This window comes from Ruditapes philippinarum, unplaced genomic scaffold (genome assembly GCF_026571515.1).
Source record: "Ruditapes philippinarum isolate M1 unplaced genomic scaffold, ASM2657151v2 ctg16305_1_1_1_1, whole genome shotgun sequence".
NCBI classification, from domain to species: domain Eukaryota; kingdom Metazoa; phylum Mollusca; class Bivalvia; order Venerida; family Veneridae; genus Ruditapes; species Ruditapes philippinarum.
The window spans coordinates 1-23,711 of record NW_026858558.1 but is presented as its reverse complement, the minus strand read 5'-3'; the positions used below and the strand labels follow the sequence as shown (position 1 = coordinate 23,711).

The following is a 23,711-nucleotide window of genomic DNA, read 5'->3' as shown; positions in this document are numbered from 1 at the left end:
CAACACAATCTATTTTCATGAATTTAAAAAAAAAAGGTGTATATAAATTACCTGATATGAAATTGAACTTTGAACTGTTGCTGTTCCACGAATCCACTTGTTTCCTTGGTTACCAGAGATAGTTAAGACGTCTCCAGTTATCTGACCATTAGACATAGTATGAACGATGAGTTTCCCCATATCTGTACCATACATGTGATAGTAAAACTGGACACACTCTCCATTGGTGGCTGGATAGCTGGGTGTCATTATACTTGCCCTGTCTCCCGTCTTCCTTGGAGCTGATGCCTCAATATACAAATAATGTCCTGAAACAAAAAAACAACATAGAAAATTTACTTGTGGCTAGTTAATATTAAGCAATGAGTGAGTTAAGTTTTGTAATCAAAGAAGGTACCTTATATAAAAAAAATTTTAAATTATAACATTCATGAATATCAATATTTAGTATCAAATCTATTACAAAGAATGTGCAAACCTAGTACAATGTATTCTTTTCTTTAAATGTAACAAAAAATAGACACATTCACGATCACTTCACAGTTCTAATGAACTTCATCTAATCCAAAAAACTTCCATATCACATATTCTTTAAGAAAAAAAAGCATTATGCATCACTTTTGATGGGAAAAAAATGAAAATTAGATTATATTTCTAAGTTATCAATGTACTTTGATATAAAATCTTGGTATAAATGAAATTTACCTTGTCCAGTTTGGAAGGTGTGGTCAGTGGTTGGACCTGTTCCTGAACTTGTTGTCTTGTTGCCATTTAGTGTCCAATCAAAGTTATCTGTTGTGTCCTGTGTCCAACCACAAAGTCCAGACTCAAATGTGCAGGTCTCTGAAATTCATAGATAATAATTGTAAGAATTCTCAATTAATTTTAGATAAATTAAAAACAAAACCCTGAATCATTGATAGTATCTATACCTTTCATAACAAATAACATTTACAAAATGTACTTAAAAATTATGATAAGTTTTAAAAATATCTAGACCATAACTTAATGCAAAAGTGATTAATCAATGAAATACTACAAAATTTAATGTTTACTTAGAAATCATGTAAGTCTATATGTAAACAAATATCAAATATCTACAATTTGTAATACCAGCTGCATTTAACACAAAAAGGCAATTTCTTATGACAGTTGCTGACTAAAAATAATATGGAAATAAATAATCTGTTCAGGATGTCTCAGAGCAAGGTATTTAAACTATCAAATGGGATGAAAACTGTGTTTTACAGTTGTGGGGATTTTTTTTAACATGGTATTTAACACTTTTATGATTGTTATTTGTTTTAATGTAAACTTACTTGTCTTTGTGATAACAATTGACTGTGAACAGGGTACTGACTCTAGATATACATCATCTACAGCTATATCACCACGGTAACCACCTGTTGTTGTTCCTTCTATCATCATCTTAAAATCAGTTTTACTGACGTAGTTAAGACTTGCTTGTTGCCATTTGTTTCCTTGAGTACCAGATTTCGTCCAGAGTAATGTCTGCTGTCCCCCTGATATACTGTAGATGTTTAATTTCCCTATAGATCCACCATACATATGATACCAGAAGGAAAAGCATCTGCCCTGAATTTAAAGTAAGAAAAAAGTTTCAATAAATAAACATGAAAACTTTTTATTCTGCTTTTAACAGGATCAACATCTTTATGTAAAAGATCCATACATTTTATCCCCACACTAACCAATGACATATACTCTTATGTTTATGTTCATTTTACATTTTTTTAAAATCACTTCATGACAAAAGTAAAACAATATTTTGGTAAGCCCCAAAATGTTTCCATTTTCTATTCATTTATATTTGCCTAAAAATCATTTAACATTATTCATCCATTTGATTTTATATGTAAAATAACCTTCAGGATATATTGAAGAGGTAAACAAGCATAAAACAAGAGCTGTCGGTAGGACAGCAACGCTGGACTATTCTAGTGCTTGAAAGTAAAAAATAATGCTTGATACAGTTACCTACTCCTGTAAAATATTTGAACTTTAAATTTACAAAAACTTTAACGTAAATTAAGTCGAAAAAAGGGCATAATTCTGTCAAAATGCTTGATAGAGTTACCTCCTCCTGTCTACAGGTTGGTGTCATGATGGTGAACAAGTGTGCCAAGTTTCAAAGCCATATGTCAATGGACTTTGAAAATATTTGAACTATTACAAAAACTTTAACGTAAATTCTAAGTCGAAAAAAGGGCATAATTCTGTCAAAATGCTTGATACAGTTACCTCCTCCTGTCTTCAGATTGGGGTCATGATGGTGAACAAGTGTGCAAAGTTTCAAAGCCATATGTCAATGGACTTTGAAAATATTTGAACTATTACAACAAGAACTGTCGGAGGACAGTAACGCTCGACTATTCGAAAATTTGTCACAAGGGTGTTTCATTGAGTATAATAATGCTTACCTATATGAATACATAAAATTGTCCGAAAAGGTACAAACTCTTCAAGTTTCAATACATTCCCTTCAGTAGTTATGGAGAGACAAGCTTACATGCAAAAACTTTACCAAGAATTTCTAAGTCGAAAAAGGGGCATAATTATGCAAAAAAAGCAAATCAGAGTTATGGGACTTGTGGCAATTATCTTAGATAATCACAGAGAACAAGTGTGTGAAGTTTCAATCCATTCCCTTCAGTAGTTATGGAGATACCAGCTTACACGCAAAAACTTAACCAAGAATTTCTAAGTCGAAAAAGGGGCATAATTATGTAAAAAAGCAAATCAGAGTTATGGGACTTGTGCCAATCATCTTAGATAATCACAGAGAACAAGTGTGTGAAGTTTCAATCAATTCCCTTCATTAGTTATGGAGATAACAGCTTACATACAAAAACTTAACCAAGAATTTCTAAGTCAAAAAAGGGGCATAATTATGAAAAAAAGCAAATCAGAGTTATGGGACTTGTGGCAATCATCTTAGATAATCACAGAGAACAAGTGTGTGAAGTTTCAATCAATTCCCTTCAGTAGTTATGGAGATAACAGCTTACATACAAAAACTTAACCAAGAATTTCTAAGTCGAAAAAGGGGCATAATAATTATTATGAAAAATAGCAAATCAGAGTTATGGGACTTGTGCCAATCATCTTAGATAATCACAGAGAACAAGTGTGTGAAGTTTCAATCCATTCCCTTCAGTAGTTATGGAGATACCAGCTTACATACAAAAACTTAACCAAGAATTTCTAAGTCGAAAAAGGGGCATAATTATAAAAAAAAAAGCAAATCAGAGTTATGGGACGTGTGCCAATCATCTTAGATAATCACAGAGAACAAGTGTGTGAAGTTTCAATCCATTCCCTTCGGTAGTTATGGAGATACCAGCTTACATACAAAAACTTAACCAAGAATTTCTAAGTCGAAAAAGGGGCATAATTATGAAAAAAAGCAAATCAGAGTTATGGGACTTGTGCCAATCATCTTAGATAATCACAGAGAACAAGTGTGTGAAGTTTCAATCCATTCCCTTCAGTAGTTATGGAGATACCAGCTTACATACAAAAACTTAACCACAGGGACGCCGACGCCGACGCCGACAAATGGGTGACTGCATTAGCTCGATTATTCTGCGAATAGTCGAGCTAAAAACTTTAACGTAAATTCTAAGTCGAAAAAGGGGCATAATTCTGTCAAAATGCTTGATAGAGTTACCTCCTCCTGTCTACAGGTTGGGGTCATGATGGTGAACAAGTGTGCAAAGTTTCAAAGCCATATGTCAATGGACTTTGAAAATATTTGAACTATTACAAAAACTTTAACATAAATTCTAAGTCGAAAAAGGGGCATAATTCTGTCAAAATGCTTGATAGAGTTACCTCCTCCTGTCTACAGGTTGATGTCATGATGGTGAACAAGTGTGCAAAGTTTCAAAGCCATATGTCAATGGACTTTGAAAATATTTGAACTATTACAAAAACTTTAACATAAGTGGTTACGCCGACGCGGACGCTCGGGTGACTACAATAGCTCTACTTATTCTTATCGAATAGTCAAGCTAAAAATATATATACAATGTAAATATGCATTTTTTACCTGTGGAGAAGTGCTAGGTATGATCTGAGTCATCAAATCAGCTTTGTCACCAGGTGTGTGTCGCCCAGACGCTTCTATATAAATGTATGATCCTGTCCCATACCCTGATTGACCAGCACTAGTATGGTCTCCTAGAGGACCGGTACCTTGGCTGGAGGTAGAGCCATTGATGCGTGACCAGTTAAACTGATCAGTGGTGCTTTGAATCCATTGACAGTAATCTGAGTCAAAGTTACATGTGACTGTTCCAAGTGATGCTACAAGAAAAATAAAATTAAAATTAACACCATTTAACTTCAGACACAAATGTATTTTTCTTCAAGACTTGTCTAAAATGTAAATATTTTCCCTGCAAAATTTATCTATAACACAGCCATTAGACTAGACACAAAAATTGGCAATTGCCTTTAACTTAAGGAAAAAAAAATCTAAATTTGGTTCAGCGATCAATCTTTATTATTAATTTATTAACAAAATAACTATAGAAAAAAGGTCATGTGCAGTTATTGAAGGAAAGGGTGATAATTGTAAGCTTACATTGACTTGGTTGAGAGTTATCTGGAAATTGTGTACATCCACCATCAACTAATGCTGTATCATCAATAGCAATGTCTCCTTTATAACCTTTTCCTCTAATTCCTTCAAATATTATCTGAAACAAACACAGATTTGCCTTGTTAACCTATTGCAGCCTTTATGTATTCAATGTTTATGAAACTCTCATTACAGACTGATTAAATTATAAAGAAAGTTTTAAAAAAAAATACACCAGAATTTATAGAATAAATAACATCTCTGTTTTGTCTTTTTACATAAGAACACTGTTTGTTTGTAACTCATACTCTATAAACAAGTACTTTTCTATTTAGAAATAATGTAATATAACATTTTCCATAAGAAATAACCAAGCCTTAACCAATATTCTGCTGGAACAGAAAGTGAACTGTCCTTGCCACCAGTATAGAGCTAGGCCTGTCTGCACATTTGTGTTCTATACTGTAGGTAGTTTATGTTTTGTATTTTGATGTGGAAATTTCTTTAACTTTAAATGGACCACTCAAAATTCACAAAAGTCAATGATTAAGATAGCTAAGAGTGTTATTTCTAATGCATCAACATTTCGAAAGTAAATACCTCATATGGGTTTGATGTATACTGGGAAGTGAGATTGAATGATCCCTGCTCCCAATTGTTTGGATTCTCTCCAGACATTGTCCATTTCAATGCTTCCGAGGAGAAAGCTGATGATGAGGCGTTGGTCAGAACGTAAACATTGAGAGATCCAATGTCAGCACCATACATGTAGAAGTAAAAGTTGAAACACTTTGGTCCTGACGGTGGATAAACCTTACTGATAAGCCTTGCCTTGTCACCTTTAACCCTAGGGGCACTTGTTTCAATAAACATGTAGTATCCAGAGTTGGTTCCTTGTGTGTGATCTGTACTTGGTCCAGTAAATGAACTGCCTGTTTTCCCACGAGATCTTAACCAATCAAAATCATCCCCTTGGTTAATGTTCTTCTAGAAACATGTATCTTTCTCAAAGTCACATTTGTCTCCTGTACAATTATAAATGTATACATTTGTTTTTTAAAAAGATAATTAGCCTATAGTCATTGGTTAAAAAAAATCTAGATTAAACATATGATCCTATGACATTATAGAAAGATTCACAATGATTTTTATATCAGGCTAAAAAATAATAATTTTTTTTTTCTTCAAAATTTGTCTGTTCAAAAGAATATCAGTGACTTAAAATAAGATTGAAAATAAAATCTGTCTCTCAACATAATGAGCATCAATTAAGTAAGAACCAAATAAATAACAGATAGTTATATCTTACAAATATTTATAACAATTTTTACAAACCTTGTCCACTACAAGCCCCATTTGAGATAGAGACATCATCTATTGCTATATCACCATGGTAACCTTTTCCTCTAATTCCTTCAAACACAATCTGGAAATAAACAAATGCTGCTGCATTATGACTTTATATTGCAATTTTCACAGTCATATTATTACATTGCTTAACTTCAAATGCTTTATTACATTAAAGTAAGCAAGTAAAATGTCAAACCATCCTTTTTCAGACCCACACTTAGGACATGCCATTTTCTATCTACTCTGAACATGCTTGATTCTATAATGTACAGCCCAATTTTAGATTTATTTAATTTAATTTGCTTTATCTTTATACCTCTACAAATAAGGATAAAACATCAAAATACGAGGTATGTTCAAAAAGTTCGTGGATTTTTGCTGTCATTTTTTACTTGGTTCATGAAAACACCCTTAGTGGATATGAATCGAAAGAGTGTCTTTATTTTCAAAAGTAAGATTTTCTTTTATTTTTAACTTTTATTTCCTTTACGAGTTATGTGCACTTTAATAACCATGGCAACGCAACATCGGCGCACGCCGAAATTTTCATATAATGTTTAAATATAAACACATGTTGAAACAAATTAAATGATTGTTTTATGAAGTTAAATACAAGTAATCATCTATTAATATTTAAATGACATAAAGCTGACTTTTGGCGTCGTTTAGACGTTGAATAGCTGAACAAACAAGTTTTGAGCAGCAGTAGACAGACGGGTAAGTTGGGAAGTATAAACTCCGTTTAAAAACTAGAAATTCGCTCTTTCGGAAATTTTTACCAATAAATGTGGTATACACCTTTATATTTTTATAAGGTGATTACATTAACGAAAAACAATGAGTTGTCGAGCAAGTCTCTTGGTTTCAGGTCGTGCAAGCGATTCAAATACGGCAAATACATGCTCACAGACAGAAAGGGCGACGAACAGTTTAGCGGCAAATTGTTGGGACGTTTGTAACGTCAATTGCAAAAGATCTACAGAAGTTCAGGCATTATTACAGTTACAGAGATGTCCGACATGTTTAATTTCTGCATCGGGTCTATGCATTCAAGTCTGACAAAACAATTTCATTTAATTAAAATAATATTTTATTTCATTCATCAGGATATATGCGTATTTACAATAAATAATTGTAGTTATTATTTGTATTACATGTATTTACCCTGGTCCGTTTGACAATTAATGCTAGCCGGTGTTCAGTAGATTTACCGCATAGAATAATTGTCAGTTGATAAAATATTTTCTTAACATCGATAATCATATTGTTTAAAGATCGGACGAGGGCGGTTTCAAATTGAAAACTATCAATCAACAATTGAATTAACTTAATAACACTGTCCGTTTAGTGTCTAAATTACTCAAAATCCTGATAAAGAGCGGAAAGTATGCGGCACTCGGACCTTTATACGGAGAATGGAGCGAATAGATGACCAGTTTATATCTCGGGTCATCATCGCAAACAGAAAATGGTTTTGGTATATGATCCGCAGATATTGAACACTAAAAAGAGTACTTTCAGAAGCAATGACGCTGGTAAAATGTTTCATTTATATTGCGACGTCACGAACGTCATTTTGTTTCATCATCAGCGTGCGCCGGATTGTGCACCCCTTGTGATTTGTAACTGTCATAGAATTTTTATTTGTAAACATATTGTATTGATTTTTTCACTGTGTATTAAGGACATATTTTAATATATGTCTCTTGTAAAATCATATACGCAAATTAAAATATGTGAACAGTAGAGCCGCAGTCCACGAACTTTTTGAACAGCCCTCGTATATAGCAGACCAAGCTCATTATACAAAGCATACAATAATTAATTGTGCATACCTTGTATTGACCACTAGGGTTAGCAGTGACAGCTGCTTGTCTCCATGCATTACCCTGGTTTAGTGAACGTGTCCATATTAGGTTTCTCTTAGAGGGCTGTTGACTGTTAACAAGATATACATTCAGTGTGTTGACATCAACTCCAAACATATGTGTCCAAAACTTGACACACACAGGGGCAGAACTCTAAAAATATAACAGAAATATTATACTGATTAAAATCCAGTTATTAATGCTTATCTCTGGGAAAAGATATAAAATGACAAGCAACTTTTAACTAGATAAGCGGTCTTTGGCAGATGCACCCAATTGCCAATCAATCTTTAAGCATAGTACTTTTACCATATATTTGACAAAAGATAATACAAAGCTTATCTTCCATTGCTTGTCCTAGCTTTTTTTAAGTACATGTAATAAAAGGCATACTTAAACACTGTCAATATTGATATGCCTGATGGCATGAAATTAGAAATTTTAATAAGGAGCTTAAAATGCAGTACAAATCTGCAGTTTCTTGTAATCACTCTTCCATCATCATTAACAAAACCTTATTTTAAAATTCATAATAAGACTTCTTTAGAAGAGTATGCAAATCTTATCAGATATGTCAATTTCACTATTCAAGCGATGACTAGTAATATATAATATATTCTATCCTTTAAACAACTTAGAATTTTATTTCACAAGGAAATCTTATTTATAAACTTTTTATCCTTGTTATGTGTATATATTATTAACCTGTGGTGTGTAGTTTGGTGTAGAAATTCTAGCAGTGTCATTTGGTTGCCTTGGTGCTGATGTTTCAATGTAGATATAATGTCCAGTTCGGGTTCCGGTAGTGTGATCAGAAGGTGGTCCTGTACTGGCTGAGCCAGTACCACCAGATTTCCAAGTCCAGTCAAAGTTGGGTGTGTCAGATTGGTCCTGTACGTAGTTGCAAATTGAGCTCTGCTCAAAGTCACAAGTCATAGCTGTGTTAGAAATTGAACATGTTGGTTAATGATAAATAAAAAAAATAATCACTTCAATAAAATGTTTTAACAGATATATGAAGTCATATACAAATCATATTAAAGTATCTTACCTGCTTGTTTGCAAGCTCCTAAAGACATTCTGATATCATCTAGAGCAATGTCACCCCGGTAACTGATTCCTCGTAGAGCTTGGAATATAACCTGAAAAGCAGAGTCTATCATCTTTACAAACATGATGGTGGATGAGCAGTGGCTATGCTTTCATGACTGTTCTGCTAGGCGCTGTGCCGTAATTGGACTGGCATATCGATGTGGTGGTATGTGTGTATATATTCTCTCATTTCTATCAATTTATCTGCACACTTGTATCTTAAGTGATCTCACGCAGGGGAAAGTATAACTGTATTGAATTTAATTATCTCCCTTTATATATACTTTATCTGTCTAAATTCATTGTATCCTACGGATCTACTTGATCTTACGTGATCCAGTTGACTTTCGGAAATAGATATATAGTTCTCTGGTCCCAATCAAGTGAAGAAGACAATAAAATGTCATCGTTGATTTGTGAGATATGTTAACAGAGAACAAACTCTATATATGAGAATGTTGAGCTTGTTTCAATGTGTAGTGCAGTTTGTGACTGTATATAAAGCTGTTCTGAAACCATCATTTTGTGATGGTGGATGAGCAGTGGCTATGCTTTCATGACTGTTCTGCTAGGCGCTGTGCCGTAATTGGACTGGCATATCGATGTGGTGGTATGTGTGTATATATTCTCTCATTTCTATATATATATATATTGTTGTAAAAATTAATCTAAGAATGAAAAGAAATAATTCACAGTGTTTACTGTATAAGAACAGGATTCATTATACATGTATGTCTACCATGTTAACTGTGAGAATAAGAAATATATTGTATATTATTCTTTTCTTACTGAATAATAAATATCCATATTCCTTGTTAATTAATATAAAAACAAAAGGAAGTATAAGGATTTTATTCCTTGTTCATTAAAAGAAGTATAAATGCAGACATACTTGAACAAGAAGACCCTGTAAATGAGATATCATCTATTGCCAAATCACTAAGATATGAGCTTCCTCTAACACCTTCTATTACAACCTATAATGTCAAAAGAAATAATCAACATAAAGCTTCTTCCATTAAATAGTAAATTTTGAAAGGCAAATTAAAAATGGCAGTCAACATCATTCTAAAGTTCCAGTAAGTTCTGTCATTTTTTTTTTATAAAAACAACATAAATCTTATTCCAGTAATGATTGCACATATTTTTCAACATAATGAGACCCCCTCCCACAAATGATGTACATATATTTAAATGCATTATTATCAAATATAAAAAAGCATTTCTATTTAAATACCCTGTACGGTTTGCTACTTTTAATTCCAATTTGACCATTTTGCCAGGTTTGTACTTGACTGCCGCCGGTAAGCCTCCACAATGTCTGGTTTGTTGTGCCTGTAACCAGACATACTGACAGCTGACCAATACCAGAACCATACATGTGGTACCAGAAGTTCATACAACTACCAGTTGTTGGATTAAACTGCTGGGTTGTAACACGTGCTGTATCTCCCTTTACTCGAGGAGCACTTGCCTCGATAAATATATACTTCCCTAAAAGGATATACAATTAATAATAATAATCATACCTTTCAACAATTTTTTTTTTTCAGAAATGTGAAAAAAGTCTTTGTTGACAGCAAGTCTCTTAAGTAGGTAATGGAATTAATAATAAAGGACTATAAAATGATAGCTTTACAATTTATTTACATACATTTACACTTGTTGGTGGTATCTGTAGAACAAGTATGACTTCATGTTTACAAACATTACCGATTCAACCATATTGAATAAAGTTCTTGCAATTAATAACTCTATATTCCTTTTATATACTATGACTCATTGATAACGGAACAGAAATGCTAATTTACACATACCAATGCATGAAACATGACACACCTACCTGTGTTATCATTGTGGGTGTGATCATTCTGTGGTCCTGTATATTTGCTTGACGTCCCTCAATTTCCTATCAGCCAATCAAAATCATCTGTTCTTAGATTGGTCCATGTACACATAGTGCCATCGTCAAAGTTACAATTACCTATGAAAAAAACAACAACAATTACCTATGAAAAAAACAACAACAATTACCTATGAAAAAAACAACAACAAAGTTTTTTAAAAAAAAAAATCTTCATTTCAAAATCATATCATTGATAAAGAAAAAGATAAGAATTTACTTGGGAAATTTAGTAATAGATTTTTGTCATCAAGTATTTAGCCTATCTCTGAACCTAATGTTAGAGAACAAAAAGTCTAAATGTAATAAAAAAGAAAAAAAAAGAAAATGTATACCAAGTAATCAAATATTATTAAATTATATTTGACCTGGTAATGTAACATCCTCCACTTATTAATAGAAATATCATCAATTGCCATATCACTCTGGTAACCAGTGCCTACAATGCCCTCAAACATTAATGTATAGTTAGAACTTTGTGGAATTGTAACTTGTGCCAGTTGCCAGGCAATTCCCTGGTGTCCAGTTTTGGTCCAGATTCGTTGTGGTCTTGTTCCCTGTCTAAGAATTACATTTAGTGTTCCCATACTTGCACCATTCATATTGTACCAGAAGTTTAGACAGCCTCCTCTAGATAAAGAGTAACTAGGGGAGAGAAGTTGTGCTGTGTCTCCTCTACGACGAGGTGAACTTGCTTCAATATACATGTAATGACCTGAAGAAAAAAAATATACACAATTTAGCTTATTTATGAACATTAAAATTGGCACAGCTTATTACGATAATAGATAAAACGGAAACCTTAAAAGTTTGAAATGGTAAAATTAAAAATGTTGCAGTTTGGTTTAATTGTTCAAATAAAATCAATAACAAATAGCATATAATTTTCCCTTTTATGATCTGTTTCTTGTAAAACTACAGTATTGTTTATGCTGCATGTATGGCACTATTCACCATGAAATACAAATATGAAGTAATATAAGGAAATATAAGTTTTACCTCTATTGGTACCATATGTATGGTCATTGCGAGGTCCTGTTCCAGAAGACGAGGTGCCCCCGACAGATCTTGACCAATCAAATACATCAGTCTTAACCTGAGTGTAACCACATAGACCAAGCTCAAAGTCACACTTAGCTCCAGCTGAAATAAGAACAAATCACTTAAATACCTTTGCCTTATACCCAGTGAATGTATTGTATGTCCAGTGTAACAAAGTCAAAGCAATTAGTGACAAATCTTTACATAACTCAGCCCATATAAGGCCATCCTTAATAATATATATGTTTGCTATTGCCGACCCAGAGTTATAAGGAGTGGGTCGGTAGGTAGGCTTTTTTTTTTTTTTTTGATATATGATTTTTACTGAACGTAAGTTAATACGCTTAGTACGTTGTAGCAGATTGTGGAAATTTGGACTACACTATCATCATCGGCGACGGCAAAACTGACATGTAAAAGACAGTCAAAAACAATAAAAAAACATGTTCACTAGTAATCATAACATGAAATAAAAAAATGACTATGTGGACATAAATTCAAGCATGGTCAAATTACCGATGTGATAAACTTCTCCTGTGTAAATATTCCCGTAGGAACTGGAAAAATTATAGTGGATCACCAGGACATATCGTTCTATCGGGTGATCATTACTCAATTTATTACACGTCTGTAAAAAATAACACACGCAAGATTTGTCTGAATGGCGGATATTTGCACCCCTGTTTTAAAAATGTTAAAATATTTCATTGTTAGTTACCGAAAATTATCGCCGATTGTTGAAATTCCATAGCGCTAAAAGACACAAAAACACTCGCGCAAAAAGTAGCATCCATAAATAAAAGGAATGTAATGTTTCCATTGTTAAATAATAAATACAAAATTTACACACGAAATGACCTCTGACAAATGACTGGTCGGCTCTTCTGAAGAATCTTTGATGTTTACACACCTGTAGTTGTTGCCGAATCATCAAAGAAGGGCCGAAATTGACTTCCACCTCATTTTTATATATCAGAAAAAAACTGCCATTTCTTTTTGTCAAGGAATGATTACACATGTTTAATTATTGCTCAAGTAAAAAAAATGTTGGATATTTATTGTGTCAATATTATTGACATATTATTAATCGGAAGTTCATTTTGACATGGAGTTTAATTAGACGTATGTATATTTGTGATTTTGATTGTGATATTTTATTTACATTTTTACGATCTTGAAGATATTGTGCAATACTTGTGTCTGCTATCAAAGCAACAATGCATATGAAAGGACCACAGCTTCCAAAAATTTATTTTTTCGGTCAATTTTATGACAGAATCCCCGCTGCTACCAGAAATGTTTCATTGCATGGGCTAAGTATTTAATCTGTGTCGGCAGTCATCAACAAACGAACATGTACTCCAAAGCACATTAAAATTACCACATGGTAAACTAGTGACCATATAAATGCTTTACAAATATTCATTAATTGAACAAACATTATTTTTAATCCCATTTTGATACGTTCTATTATTAGTTAATTCAACTTAATTGCCGCGCGCATGCAGTACTGCGTGACGTAAGGAAAATATCCTTCCCTGGTTGGTCGCTATTTATGTAAATACTTTAAATAGTAATGCACAGAATGCCCTCATGAATTATCACTAATTACTTTACATATTAAATGTGTGATTTTCCTCCGATTTTATTATTGTTTTCGAGGGAATTTTTTAGGTCGAATGCCCTGGCTGATTTGGCGGAAATAAAAAAAAATCTGATTTTTTTAAGCTGAAAAAAACTTTTGAGTCGGGGCATTTTCGGTGGGTCGGCCGGCAATAGCAAACAGATAATTTTTTAAGAGTGGCCTAAACAGTGTACATATGAAGGTATAATATATATACTGTAGTTTATTTTTATAAAGACAAAGATAGACACAGAATGTTTTTTTCTTTTTTTTTATTGAGTCCTTGATGTATTCTTGAGGACTCAAACACTTAGTGAAACTATGTGAAATGTAAATGAAGTTAAATGAAAATAATATCCACACAGAACAACCTTCAAATCATCTTAAATTGTTCTTATGGATGTTGCAACCTATTACTAGACAAACAGGGAAATGGGTAAGCATGGAAGGAACATTAATAAACTACCTGTATATATACAAATGTATACTTACGTGCTTGTTGACATGGTTGAGTGGAGAATGAAATGTCATCAATGGCTATATCACCACGGTAACTTGTCCCTCTTACTCCCTCAAACACTATCTGTAATTATAAAATTTTCTTTGTATGATTCCATATTCTTTTCTTTATTAATGATAAGTTCAAAATAGAAAAGTAAGCAGATGGTGGCTGTGGTTTTTTCTCATTTAATTGGGAAGAGGGCTTAGCTTCTTGATTTTGGGAAGATTTATTGCTAAAATTGCTAGTTTGGGAAGCAAAGTGAATTGATCAATTTCAAACCTTTGGGAAAACTGTATTAAGAAAATTTCTTTTGGGAAGAAGCCTTTAACAGGCCTCTATTACATAAGGTGAAAAATCACTTGTTGGTCATATGCTCCATTTTCTTCCTATCATTTACATGTTGTTGTTTTTTATCTGTACAAATGTAATTGTAACTTTATATGTCATGATAATTTCTATATCTATTATTAAAGCTTCTTAATAAAAATACTAACTTAATACTAACTTAATTCCCACTTTACCTGGAAGGAAGCTCCTTGTGTGCTTGTTATATCAACAGTTTGGAAATGCCACTGATTGTTAATAGTTCCAGTATGGCTCCAGACTGGAGTTCCAATCTGTCTCCCAAATTTGGCATATACATTTAGTGTGTTGACATCGGGTCCATACATGTGGTACCAGAATCTCAGGCATTGAGCGTTGGCACGTGGAGGAATTAATGGACTGTTAAGTCTAGCAGTATCATTAAGTCGTCTTGGACTTGATGTCTCAATGAAAGCATAATGACCTTGAGCTGAAGTAGAAAAAAGATGGTGAAAAATTTCAACACTTACATTGATTTCAATCATTTAAATTATATAAATAATTCAAATTTAATAATTAACTAAACATTCATTCTAAAGCTTACTAATGCTGATGAACACTCACTTAGTATGTAAAACTTTAATGCATAAAGATACACATTATAGTTTTGATTTTATCTGTCATTATAGTCAACTAACTTGCAATCTGGATGAAAGGCTCATTTCCCCTTTAGCCAGGAAAATGCCCAGGAGTTTTCTGGCAGATTGCTGCTATAAACAATTATCAATTAAAAGAAAATACTGGCACCGACCCCTTAATTTAAATTTCAGGACAAAATTATGATAAATATATATCATTATAATTATATAACAGTTACAAACCTGTTCCAAGTGTGTGATCTACTGAAGGTCCTGTCTGTCCTGATGAAGTAGGACCAGTGGCCCTTGTCCAGTCAAATTTATCATCTTTAGATTGTGCCCACTGACAGAAATCTCTCTCAAATGTACAGTCCAGTCTAGATGGGGGCACTGTAAGAAAATTTACCTTTCAATCTGACTCTTTTTAGTACAAACAGTATATACATGTATTAAATAATATAAATTATTTTTCCCTTAAAATAATTTCCTTTATTTTTTCAAGAAATTATTTCAATCTCTTCGAACGAGATTTTTGTTTACAAATCACTGGTTCCATTTCGGTGTATATATTAGTTAGGTAGTAAACGGAACCAATATCGCTCTCAACAACTATATAAGCACGTGAAACTCGTGCATCGGTCTCTCAGTTTACAACTCGCTGTCCGAGTAACACTTCAAATTAACTCTTCGGATTTTACATCGGAAATCTCGTTGTTTGGAATGCCACGTGGTAGAGGAAGACCAGTTAGGGCTTCAAGGCCAGTAAATACTGCAAACCAGCCTAATAATGTACAGACCAGGGGTCGGAAAAGGCAGGCAGAGGAGGACGGTGACTCCCTAGCAGAAGACACGTCTTTACAGTCCAACGCAGGTTCGTCCAATTTCATAGACTTTGAACAAATTATGAGAGCTAGTCAATTGTTACCGAATAGTAACGTTAGTATTAATAATAATTCAGGTTCAAATGATTTAAGTATGGGGTGTGGCAGTGGTTCAGTCAATAATAATAGTTCTCCTTTAGTTACACGTGGCAACCCTCCACAACGTGATTTCTTTCAAAGTTATGCCATGCGCGATAACTCTGCATGCGTCCCAATGCCCGTTACTCGTTTAGCAGACGACGATATTGCGGCGCACTTACCATCTTCTATCAAACAACAAATTTGTAGGGGAGAATATGTTAATTTAGCATTGATGTTAAAAGGAACTGTGGAAACTCTCCCAATATTGTGATGGTTCAATTTTTAAATTAAGTTTAAATGGGGAAATTGAAGCATGTCGAAGAGATTGCAAAGAAAAGATTTTCGACATTGAAAAATGGACTAATGCATTTTTGATATATGCGTCTGTGTATTTGTCAAATCACGCTGACAAAAGCTATGAGCTAATACACTATATGTATAACATTAGAGAGGCCGCTGCAAGACAAGGGTCGTATTGCTGGCGAGAATACGACGAGCAATTTCGTCTCCGGCAAGCTATAACACCAGCCCCCTGGTCAAAGATAAATAACGATCTGTGGTGGCGCTGTATGCAATTGAAGCCTGTTAACAAAAACCCATCGAACGTGAGGAGATATACATGTAACCCTTTCAATTCAGGTTCATGCACGTGGCCGGATTGTAAGTTCTCACACACGTGCTCAAAATGTCACGGTCCTCATCCGGAAATCAAATGCACGTGGTCCGGTCCACAGTCGAATACACAGTCTTCGAATACACAGTCTAACTATAATAATAAATCCTTTCGTAGACCTAAAGGATCATTCAATCAGCAAAGAAAAAATTAATGTGTCAAACATTCGTGGAAATACAATATCTCATAATCAGGATATTTATAGATTAGCTCCATCACCAATTAATGTTAGGGTTTTAAGACGATATTTAAGATATTATGACAAAACCGAAGGTGTATTTTTTATTACAAGGATTTTTGCACGGTTTTCCCATTCAATATATTATAACGGTCCACGTGCACCACGAAATGCCAAAAATTTGCGCTCGACAGATTTAAACCCCGAACTTATACAATCAAAAATTAATAAAGAAATTGAATTGGGTAGGGTAGCTGGTCCGTTTGTACATCGGCCATTGCCAAAACTAATAGTCTCCCCTATTGGGGCTTGTCCCAAAAAAGACACCGGGTGAATATAGGCTCATTCACCATTTATCATATCCCCCTGGTGAATCAATTAATGATTACATTGATCCTAACCTATGCACTACAGTACACTAGTTTTGATGAAGCGGTTAAACTTATCCAGAATTTGGGTCAGAACTGTAAACTATTTAAAGCGGATATTCGTAGTGCTTACAGATTGATCCCTATTAAACCGTCCGACTTTGAATTACTTGGTTTCTGCTTTAATAATAACTTTTATTTTGATAAAGCTTTGCCTTTCGGCGCATCAATAAGCTGCATAACTTTTGAAAGATTTTCGCGTTTCCTTGAGTTTAGTGCTTTCCGTAAATTTAAAACAGGAGGATTAATACATTATTTAGATGATTTTCTGGGCGCCGATATTACTTTTGAATCTTGTTCAGAAGCATTTCAAATTTTTAAAACTACTTTGTCCGAGTTGGGTGTTCCACTTGCGGAAGAGAAAACAGAGGGGCCGACAGAAGTATTAACGTTTTTAGGCCTCGAACTCGATTCAAATAATATGACGGTTAAGGTTCCGGGAGTAAAAATCCAGGAAGTTGTCTTAAAAATTGAAGAGATATTATCTCATAAAAAAACAACGTTGAAAAAAATGCAGTCATTAATTGGTGTACTTAATTTTTGTTGTCGGGCTATACCAATGGGCAGACCTTTTTCACGTAGATTAATTGATTCTATATGCGGGCTTACTAAACCATTTCACCGCATAAGGCTTAAAAAAGAGATAAGATTGGATTTAAATATGTGGTTATCGTTTCTTCAAGATTTTAATGGTTTATCCTTATTTCATGACAAGTACTGGGTATCGAATGTTGATGTTCAACTTTTCACAGATAGCGCAGGGGGACCAAATTTAGGATTTGGTGTATATTTTTGCGGTCACTGGTGTTATGCGAAATGGCCCCTTGAATGGCACGAATCCGGCATTACTTCAGATATTACTGTTCTTGAATTATTTTCCGATTTTGGTAGCATTATATATTTGGGGAGATCAGCTGTTGAATAAGAAGATTCAATTTCACTGTGATAATATAGCAGTTGTTCATATATTAAATAAATTGTCTTCAAAGTCTTGTAGAGTAATGAGACTGGTACGTTTAATAACACTACGTTGCCTTAAACTAAATATCTGGATAAGGTCAATTCACGTGCCTGGTCATCAAAACGCTATTTGTGACTCTTTGTCTCGTTTACAGCTATCCCGATTCCGATCACTCGCCCCGGAAGCAGACCCCGAGCCCAGTCTAGTACCACATTTTCTATGGAGCGTCTTCAGGGAAGAGCTAGACAGTTGCTTAGTTCAGCAGTAGCTCCAAATTCGATGATCGTATATAATAATGCCATGAGATCATTCGAAAAATTTAGGCACGAATATAATTTAACTTCTGATTGGCCAATTCCGGTCGATCATATGATTTTATATTTATCATTTTGCTTTGAGAAGGGGTTATCCCCTAAATCAATCACTACATATTTGGCAGGAATTAAATACGTTCATAAAATCCTCGGTTTTAAGAGTTTTAATCAAGTCTTTATGGTTAACAAATTATTAGAGGGCTGTCGCAGAAGTAGACCTACGCAAGATTTACGGGCACCTCTTACAATACATGTATTAGAGGAAATATGCCTTAATTTACACTCCGTTTGTTATGATAATTATGAAACCACATTATTTCGAGCACTGTTCACGCTTGCTTATTTTGGCCTTTTTCGTGTCAGTAAACTTACAGCTTCAAGTATTTGTCATCTTGGCCATGCAATTTTGCTTAACGATGTACACTTTGAAGAGAATGAACAGTATATCGTTATATGTCTTCGCCATTATAAAACAAGCCAATATGGTAATCCAGCTATCATTAAGCTGCCTAGGAATATGAATGGATTATGTCCTGTCTCTGAGATACTAGAATATTTAAAGATCAGATCAAAAGGTTTTTCAATTCTGTTTTGTCATAAAGACGGAGCACCAATTTTGAGGTCACAATTTTCTCGTGTCCTATCGCTAGCTATTGATAAGACCTGTTATAGAGCCGGCCATTTCCGGACACACAGTTTTAGGATTGGTCGGGCGACTGATCTGGCTATCGCTGGTTATCCATCAGATGCCATTATGAAATTAGTCGATGGTCCTCTTACTCTTTTAAGCTGTATGTACGTTAAGTTTCAACCTGATTTTATTTTATTCAGATGTCTGGGTGTTAGGCGATTCGTTGCCGTATTGGGCCGGGGTTCACGCATCTGACACTTTCAAGAGCAATTTAAAGATCGACGGTGTGTCCATTGCATGGTGGGGAAAAAGAGGCCTTGGTTGGTCGGGATTGAGGAGTCACATTGAATTGCAGGTTCTATTTTCTCAGCCACCTAAAATGGTAATTATTAACTTGGGGGGAAACGACTTGCAATCGTTTAAAACACCCGACATTAGAAATCTCATAAAACAGGAAATCGACTATTTACGTGATGCCTTTCCTGACACCCTTCTTGTGTGGATGGATATCCTCCCACGAACTTGGCCGGAAAATGAAAACAAGCCCTTAAACTTAAAGAGAAAGCGTTTAAATAGATTAGGTCGAAGAATTGTCATGGAGTCTGGGAAGGGGGCGATTATTACCACTGAGATTAATGACGCCTGTTTCTTCCGCCCTGATGGTATCCATTTAAACATTGTGGGCTTGGAGTTTTATTTAGACTATTTGAAAGATGCAATTGTTGAAAATTTATTAAATTAAGTGTTCATCGCTATTTTTTTTGGAGGATAAATTTTTTGTGTCAAAATTTACTGTGGCGGGAAAAAAATTATGTCGATCGGGAGGCGGCCGTCTGGTTAACAATCTTGTCTACGGTCTTAACTATTACCGTGTATTTAATCAGCGTTAATATTATAAATTTATATCTTTGGCGTTTAAACTTCTAAATTGTTTGTGTCTGGTAAAGTAGGTCAGTGTATGTGTCGGTATTAAGTGTGACACAGTGTATGTGTCGGATAAAGTATGACACAGTGTATGTGTCGGTATAAAGTGTGACACAGTGTATGTGTCGGTATAATGTGTGACACAAGTGTTTTGTGTCAGGTAACCAGATATTGCTCTAGTGCTTTGGTAATATCTGTGTGTTTGTAATCGGTATTCGTACTTCAGGCTCCGTTATGCTTCTGGTAGTTTTCATTATTTTACGGTTATCGGTAGGATAATGGAAGGTATCAGTGGTTGTCAGCTGGTCCGTGTTGATGTACTATTATTTTGGCTCCGTGGCTTTGCCGGTACCCGATATTATTATATGGTTATCCGTACGATAATGGAAGGTGTCGGTCTTTGTCAATTAGTTCGTATTGGTATATCAATAAGACACTGGTAAACATAAGTGACTAGTATTCTGTTAATGTTTGGCAATCTGTTGGTCAATTAATATGACTAACATTTTCGTTCTAGCCTCCTTCCGGTCGGCATACGTTTTTTCCCAAACTAAAACCACGTTGGTTATCCACGTTGTTTTTCTCGAGTGGCCATAATTTCCCAAAACATAAATACAAACTTGAATTTATTTTCTTAATAGTAAACATTTTATAAATGTACCATGTTGTTGTTTTCTCTTTTTCTGGTAACAAAATAATATAAATTATTTTTCCCTAAAAAAAATTTCCTTTATTTTTTCAAGAAATTATTTCAATCTCTTCGAACGAGATTTTTGTTTACAAATCACTGGTTCCATTTCGGTGTATATATTAGTTAGGTAGTAAACGGAACCAATATCGCTCTCAACAACTATATAAGCACGTGAAACTCGTGCATCGGTCTCTCAGTTTACAACTCGCTGTCCGAGTACACTTCAAATTAACTCTTCCCACCCGCCACACCCCAATGTTATTATGATTTATAAATATGTTGTGATTTATAAATTTGTTGTACTTTTTGTACTGTCAGTATAAATAATGAAATTGGTTTATTTTATAAGTTTGTGCTAAAAGGTTTTTATAGGGTTAACGCACGTTTTTCCGTGTTATAACGTCTGCAGAGTCCCGAGGAACGGTTGGTGCCCGAGCCCGGTAGGGCGAGGGCTCCAACAGTTCTGAGGGACTCTGCAGACTTTATAACACGAAATAAACGTGCGTTGACGCTATTATAGCATAAAATTTTCAAACAGATTCGTGATGTATAGTTTATACAAAACACAATTACATTAAAGTCTTGTGCTTGGACGGTATTTATCCAATTCTATGTTTTACGTATGCGTTTCATTTTTCCGGGGCCAACAACTTGGAAAATTCTCGGAACCGAACGAAATTTTGAATTTTAATTAATTTAACAAAGCTTGGCCTTTGGAGATTTATTATCTCAAGAAAAAAAAAACGTTACATTACTCTACCCTCTACCCAAGACAAAACATGACCCTCAGAAATTCTTAGAATGATTTCAGATTGACGGTAGAAAAAAGATCAGTGACATCAGAATCGGTTTTTTTTTCAAGCAAACAAGTTTATAAAAAAATCAGGCACTAAGCATTATTCTATCAAAGAAATATAAAGAGCATTTATCAACATTAACATAAATAAAAAAACATTTTCTCATTAATTTTGTGTTATCTAGTTTTGTAAGTTTATCGGAGTGTTAAACTGAATGACAGGTAGATTCTACTGTATTTGTTTACATTGACAACTGTCCGTTTCTTAGAAAGGGCGACAACCAAGATTAGCACCGATGTCTATACGCCGTTTTTCCGGCATAGTTACTTGAATATGCGACTGAGGCCCTCGAATCAATAAATTTCAATATAACAAGAGCGCATGACTCTTCGGCAAACAGGCCAAATCGTCATTTTTTGTTTGTTTGTTTACTGGGCCCTGTATGTATTGCGCATAGGTGAAACCGGGCTATAACAAGAGCGCGTGACTATGTTAACACATGGTTTTGGTCCCGTTATAACATGGGCAAAATAGGGGAAAATAGCCGATTTTATGCTATAATACGCATTAGTACATATGATTTTTCAAAGTTTGAATTACTGATAAATAGTCAAATTATCTTTCCAAGATAAAATCATTTGTAAGAATGGTTGGTGAACAATTTAACTGTTTTCTGGCAGTTCTTATATTACAGATACTTCCATGGCACTGACACTCTGACAAGGCGATCCTTCTGCACGATCAGTCAATGTAAAGTAATCTACACAATGTACCTCTCGACGGAAAACCATACTTTGCAATAAGGGAGAAGACCAAACTTCAGGGATCGTCAATGTTTAGACTGTAACTGTATCTGTGTATTGTTTTCTCCTAATATGTTTCATTTAATCGCGGGTTACATGTGTTTTTGTGTAGAGCTGAGAGACTCTAATAGTGACATGGAAGTTGTTTAGTGCCGGAAGTATAGTGAACATTTTACATTAATTTTAAATCGTGAAGATGTTATGAAGTTGCTTTGATTCTATACATGTGTTATTTGTTTGTACTCCTTAGAATCAAGTATACAATGTCACTCATATTATGCCTGGGAAAAAAATTATGTCGATCGGGAGGCGGCCGTCTGGTTAACAATCTTGTCTACGGTCTTAACTATTACCGTGTATTTAATCAGCGTTAATATTATAAATTTATATCTTTGGCGTTTAAACTTCTAAATTGTTTGTGTCTGGTAAAGTAGGTCAGTGTATGTGTCGGTATTAAGTGTGACACAGTGTATGTGTCGGATAAAGTATGACACAGTGTATGTGTCGGTATAAAGTGTGACACAGTGTATGTGTCGGTATAATGTGTGACACAAGTGTTTTGTGTCAGGTAACCAGATATTGCTCTAGTGCTTTGGTAATATCTGTGTGTTTGTAATCGGTATTCGTACTTCAGGCTCCGTGATGCTTCTGGTAGTTTTCATTATTTTACGGTTATCGGTAGGATAATGGAAGGTATCGGTGGTTGTCAGCTGGTCCGTGTTGATGTACTATTATTTTGGCTCCGTGGCTTTGCCGGTACCCGATATTATTATATGGTTATCCGTACGATAATGGAAGGTGTCGGTCTTTGTCAATTAGTTTGTGTTGGTATATCAATAAGACACTGGTAAACATAAGTGACTAGTATTCGGTTAATGTTTGGCAATCTGTTGGTCAATTAATATGACTAACATTTTCGTTCTAGCCTCCTTCCGGTCGGCATACGTTTTTTCCCAAACTAAAACCACGTTGGTTATCCACGTTGTTTTTCTCGAGTGGCCATAATTTCCCAAAACATAAATACAAACTTGAATTTATTTTCTAAATAGTAAACATTTTATAAATGTACCATGTTGTTGTTTTCTCTTTTTCTGGTAACAAAATAATGAAAGGTCTAAAAAACCTTACAGACACCTCTGATCTTATGCTTTAAAAAATTATCTTGTTGCATAATAGTTTATAATACATACGTAAATAATGTGTATATAATGTAGAAATGGTGTGCATTCTATCCCTAAAATTGCATTTGTTTCTTACCATGCCAAGTCTTATATCTACTTCTAAATAAATGATAAACATAATTGATATATTACCTGTGGGTGGGGTAGTGGATCCAGTTGATGGATAGTAAGTTGTTTGCATTGCTGATGTGGCTGCTGTTGGTGGTTGAACTGGAAAAAATATCAATTTGACATTTTAAAA

At 34.4% G+C, this 23,711-nt stretch overlaps 2 protein-coding genes across 2 annotated transcripts; one reads left to right on the top strand and one right to left on the bottom strand.

Moving 5' to 3' along the window:
• LOC132753583 (MAM and LDL-receptor class A domain-containing protein 1-like) lies at positions 1-23,680 on the bottom strand (the record flags this gene model as incomplete). Its single annotated transcript, XM_060744066.1, is given in 20 exon segments — positions 1-308; positions 706-843; positions 1,320-1,596; positions 4,073-4,329; positions 4,610-4,724; positions 5,207-5,631; positions 5,942-6,032; positions 7,792-7,977; positions 8,530-8,762; positions 8,876-8,966; positions 9,656-9,663; positions 9,809-9,893; positions 10,154-10,410; positions 10,567-10,591; positions 11,188-11,534; positions 11,819-11,962; positions 13,977-14,067; positions 14,508-14,779; positions 15,171-15,317; positions 23,603-23,680. Coding segments are annotated over 20 exon segments (3,560 nt in total), but the record flags the coding sequence as incomplete, so codon positions are not given.
• On the top strand, positions 15,603-20,658 carry LOC132753584 (uncharacterized). Its single transcript, XM_060744067.1, has 2 exons — positions 15,603-15,798; positions 19,275-20,658. Exons 1-2 carry the CDS (start codon positions 15,648-15,650, stop codon positions 19,814-19,816), a joined length of 693 nt encoding a protein of 230 aa, XP_060600050.1. The 5' UTR covers positions 15,603-15,647; the 3' UTR covers positions 19,817-20,658.
• Positions 23,681-23,711: the final 31 nt, after the last annotated feature.

Excerpts from the sequence above, each read along its gene's own strand:
- LOC132753584 (XM_060744067.1), top strand. The coding sequence starts at position 15,648 with ATGCCACGTGGTAGAGGAAGACCAGTTAGGGCTTCAAGGCCAGTAAAT. Across the intron at positions 15,799-19,274 it reads GTCTTTACAGTCCAACGCAG|ATGTCTGGGTGTTAGGCGAT; the intron begins GTTCGTCCAATT and ends TATTTTATTCAG.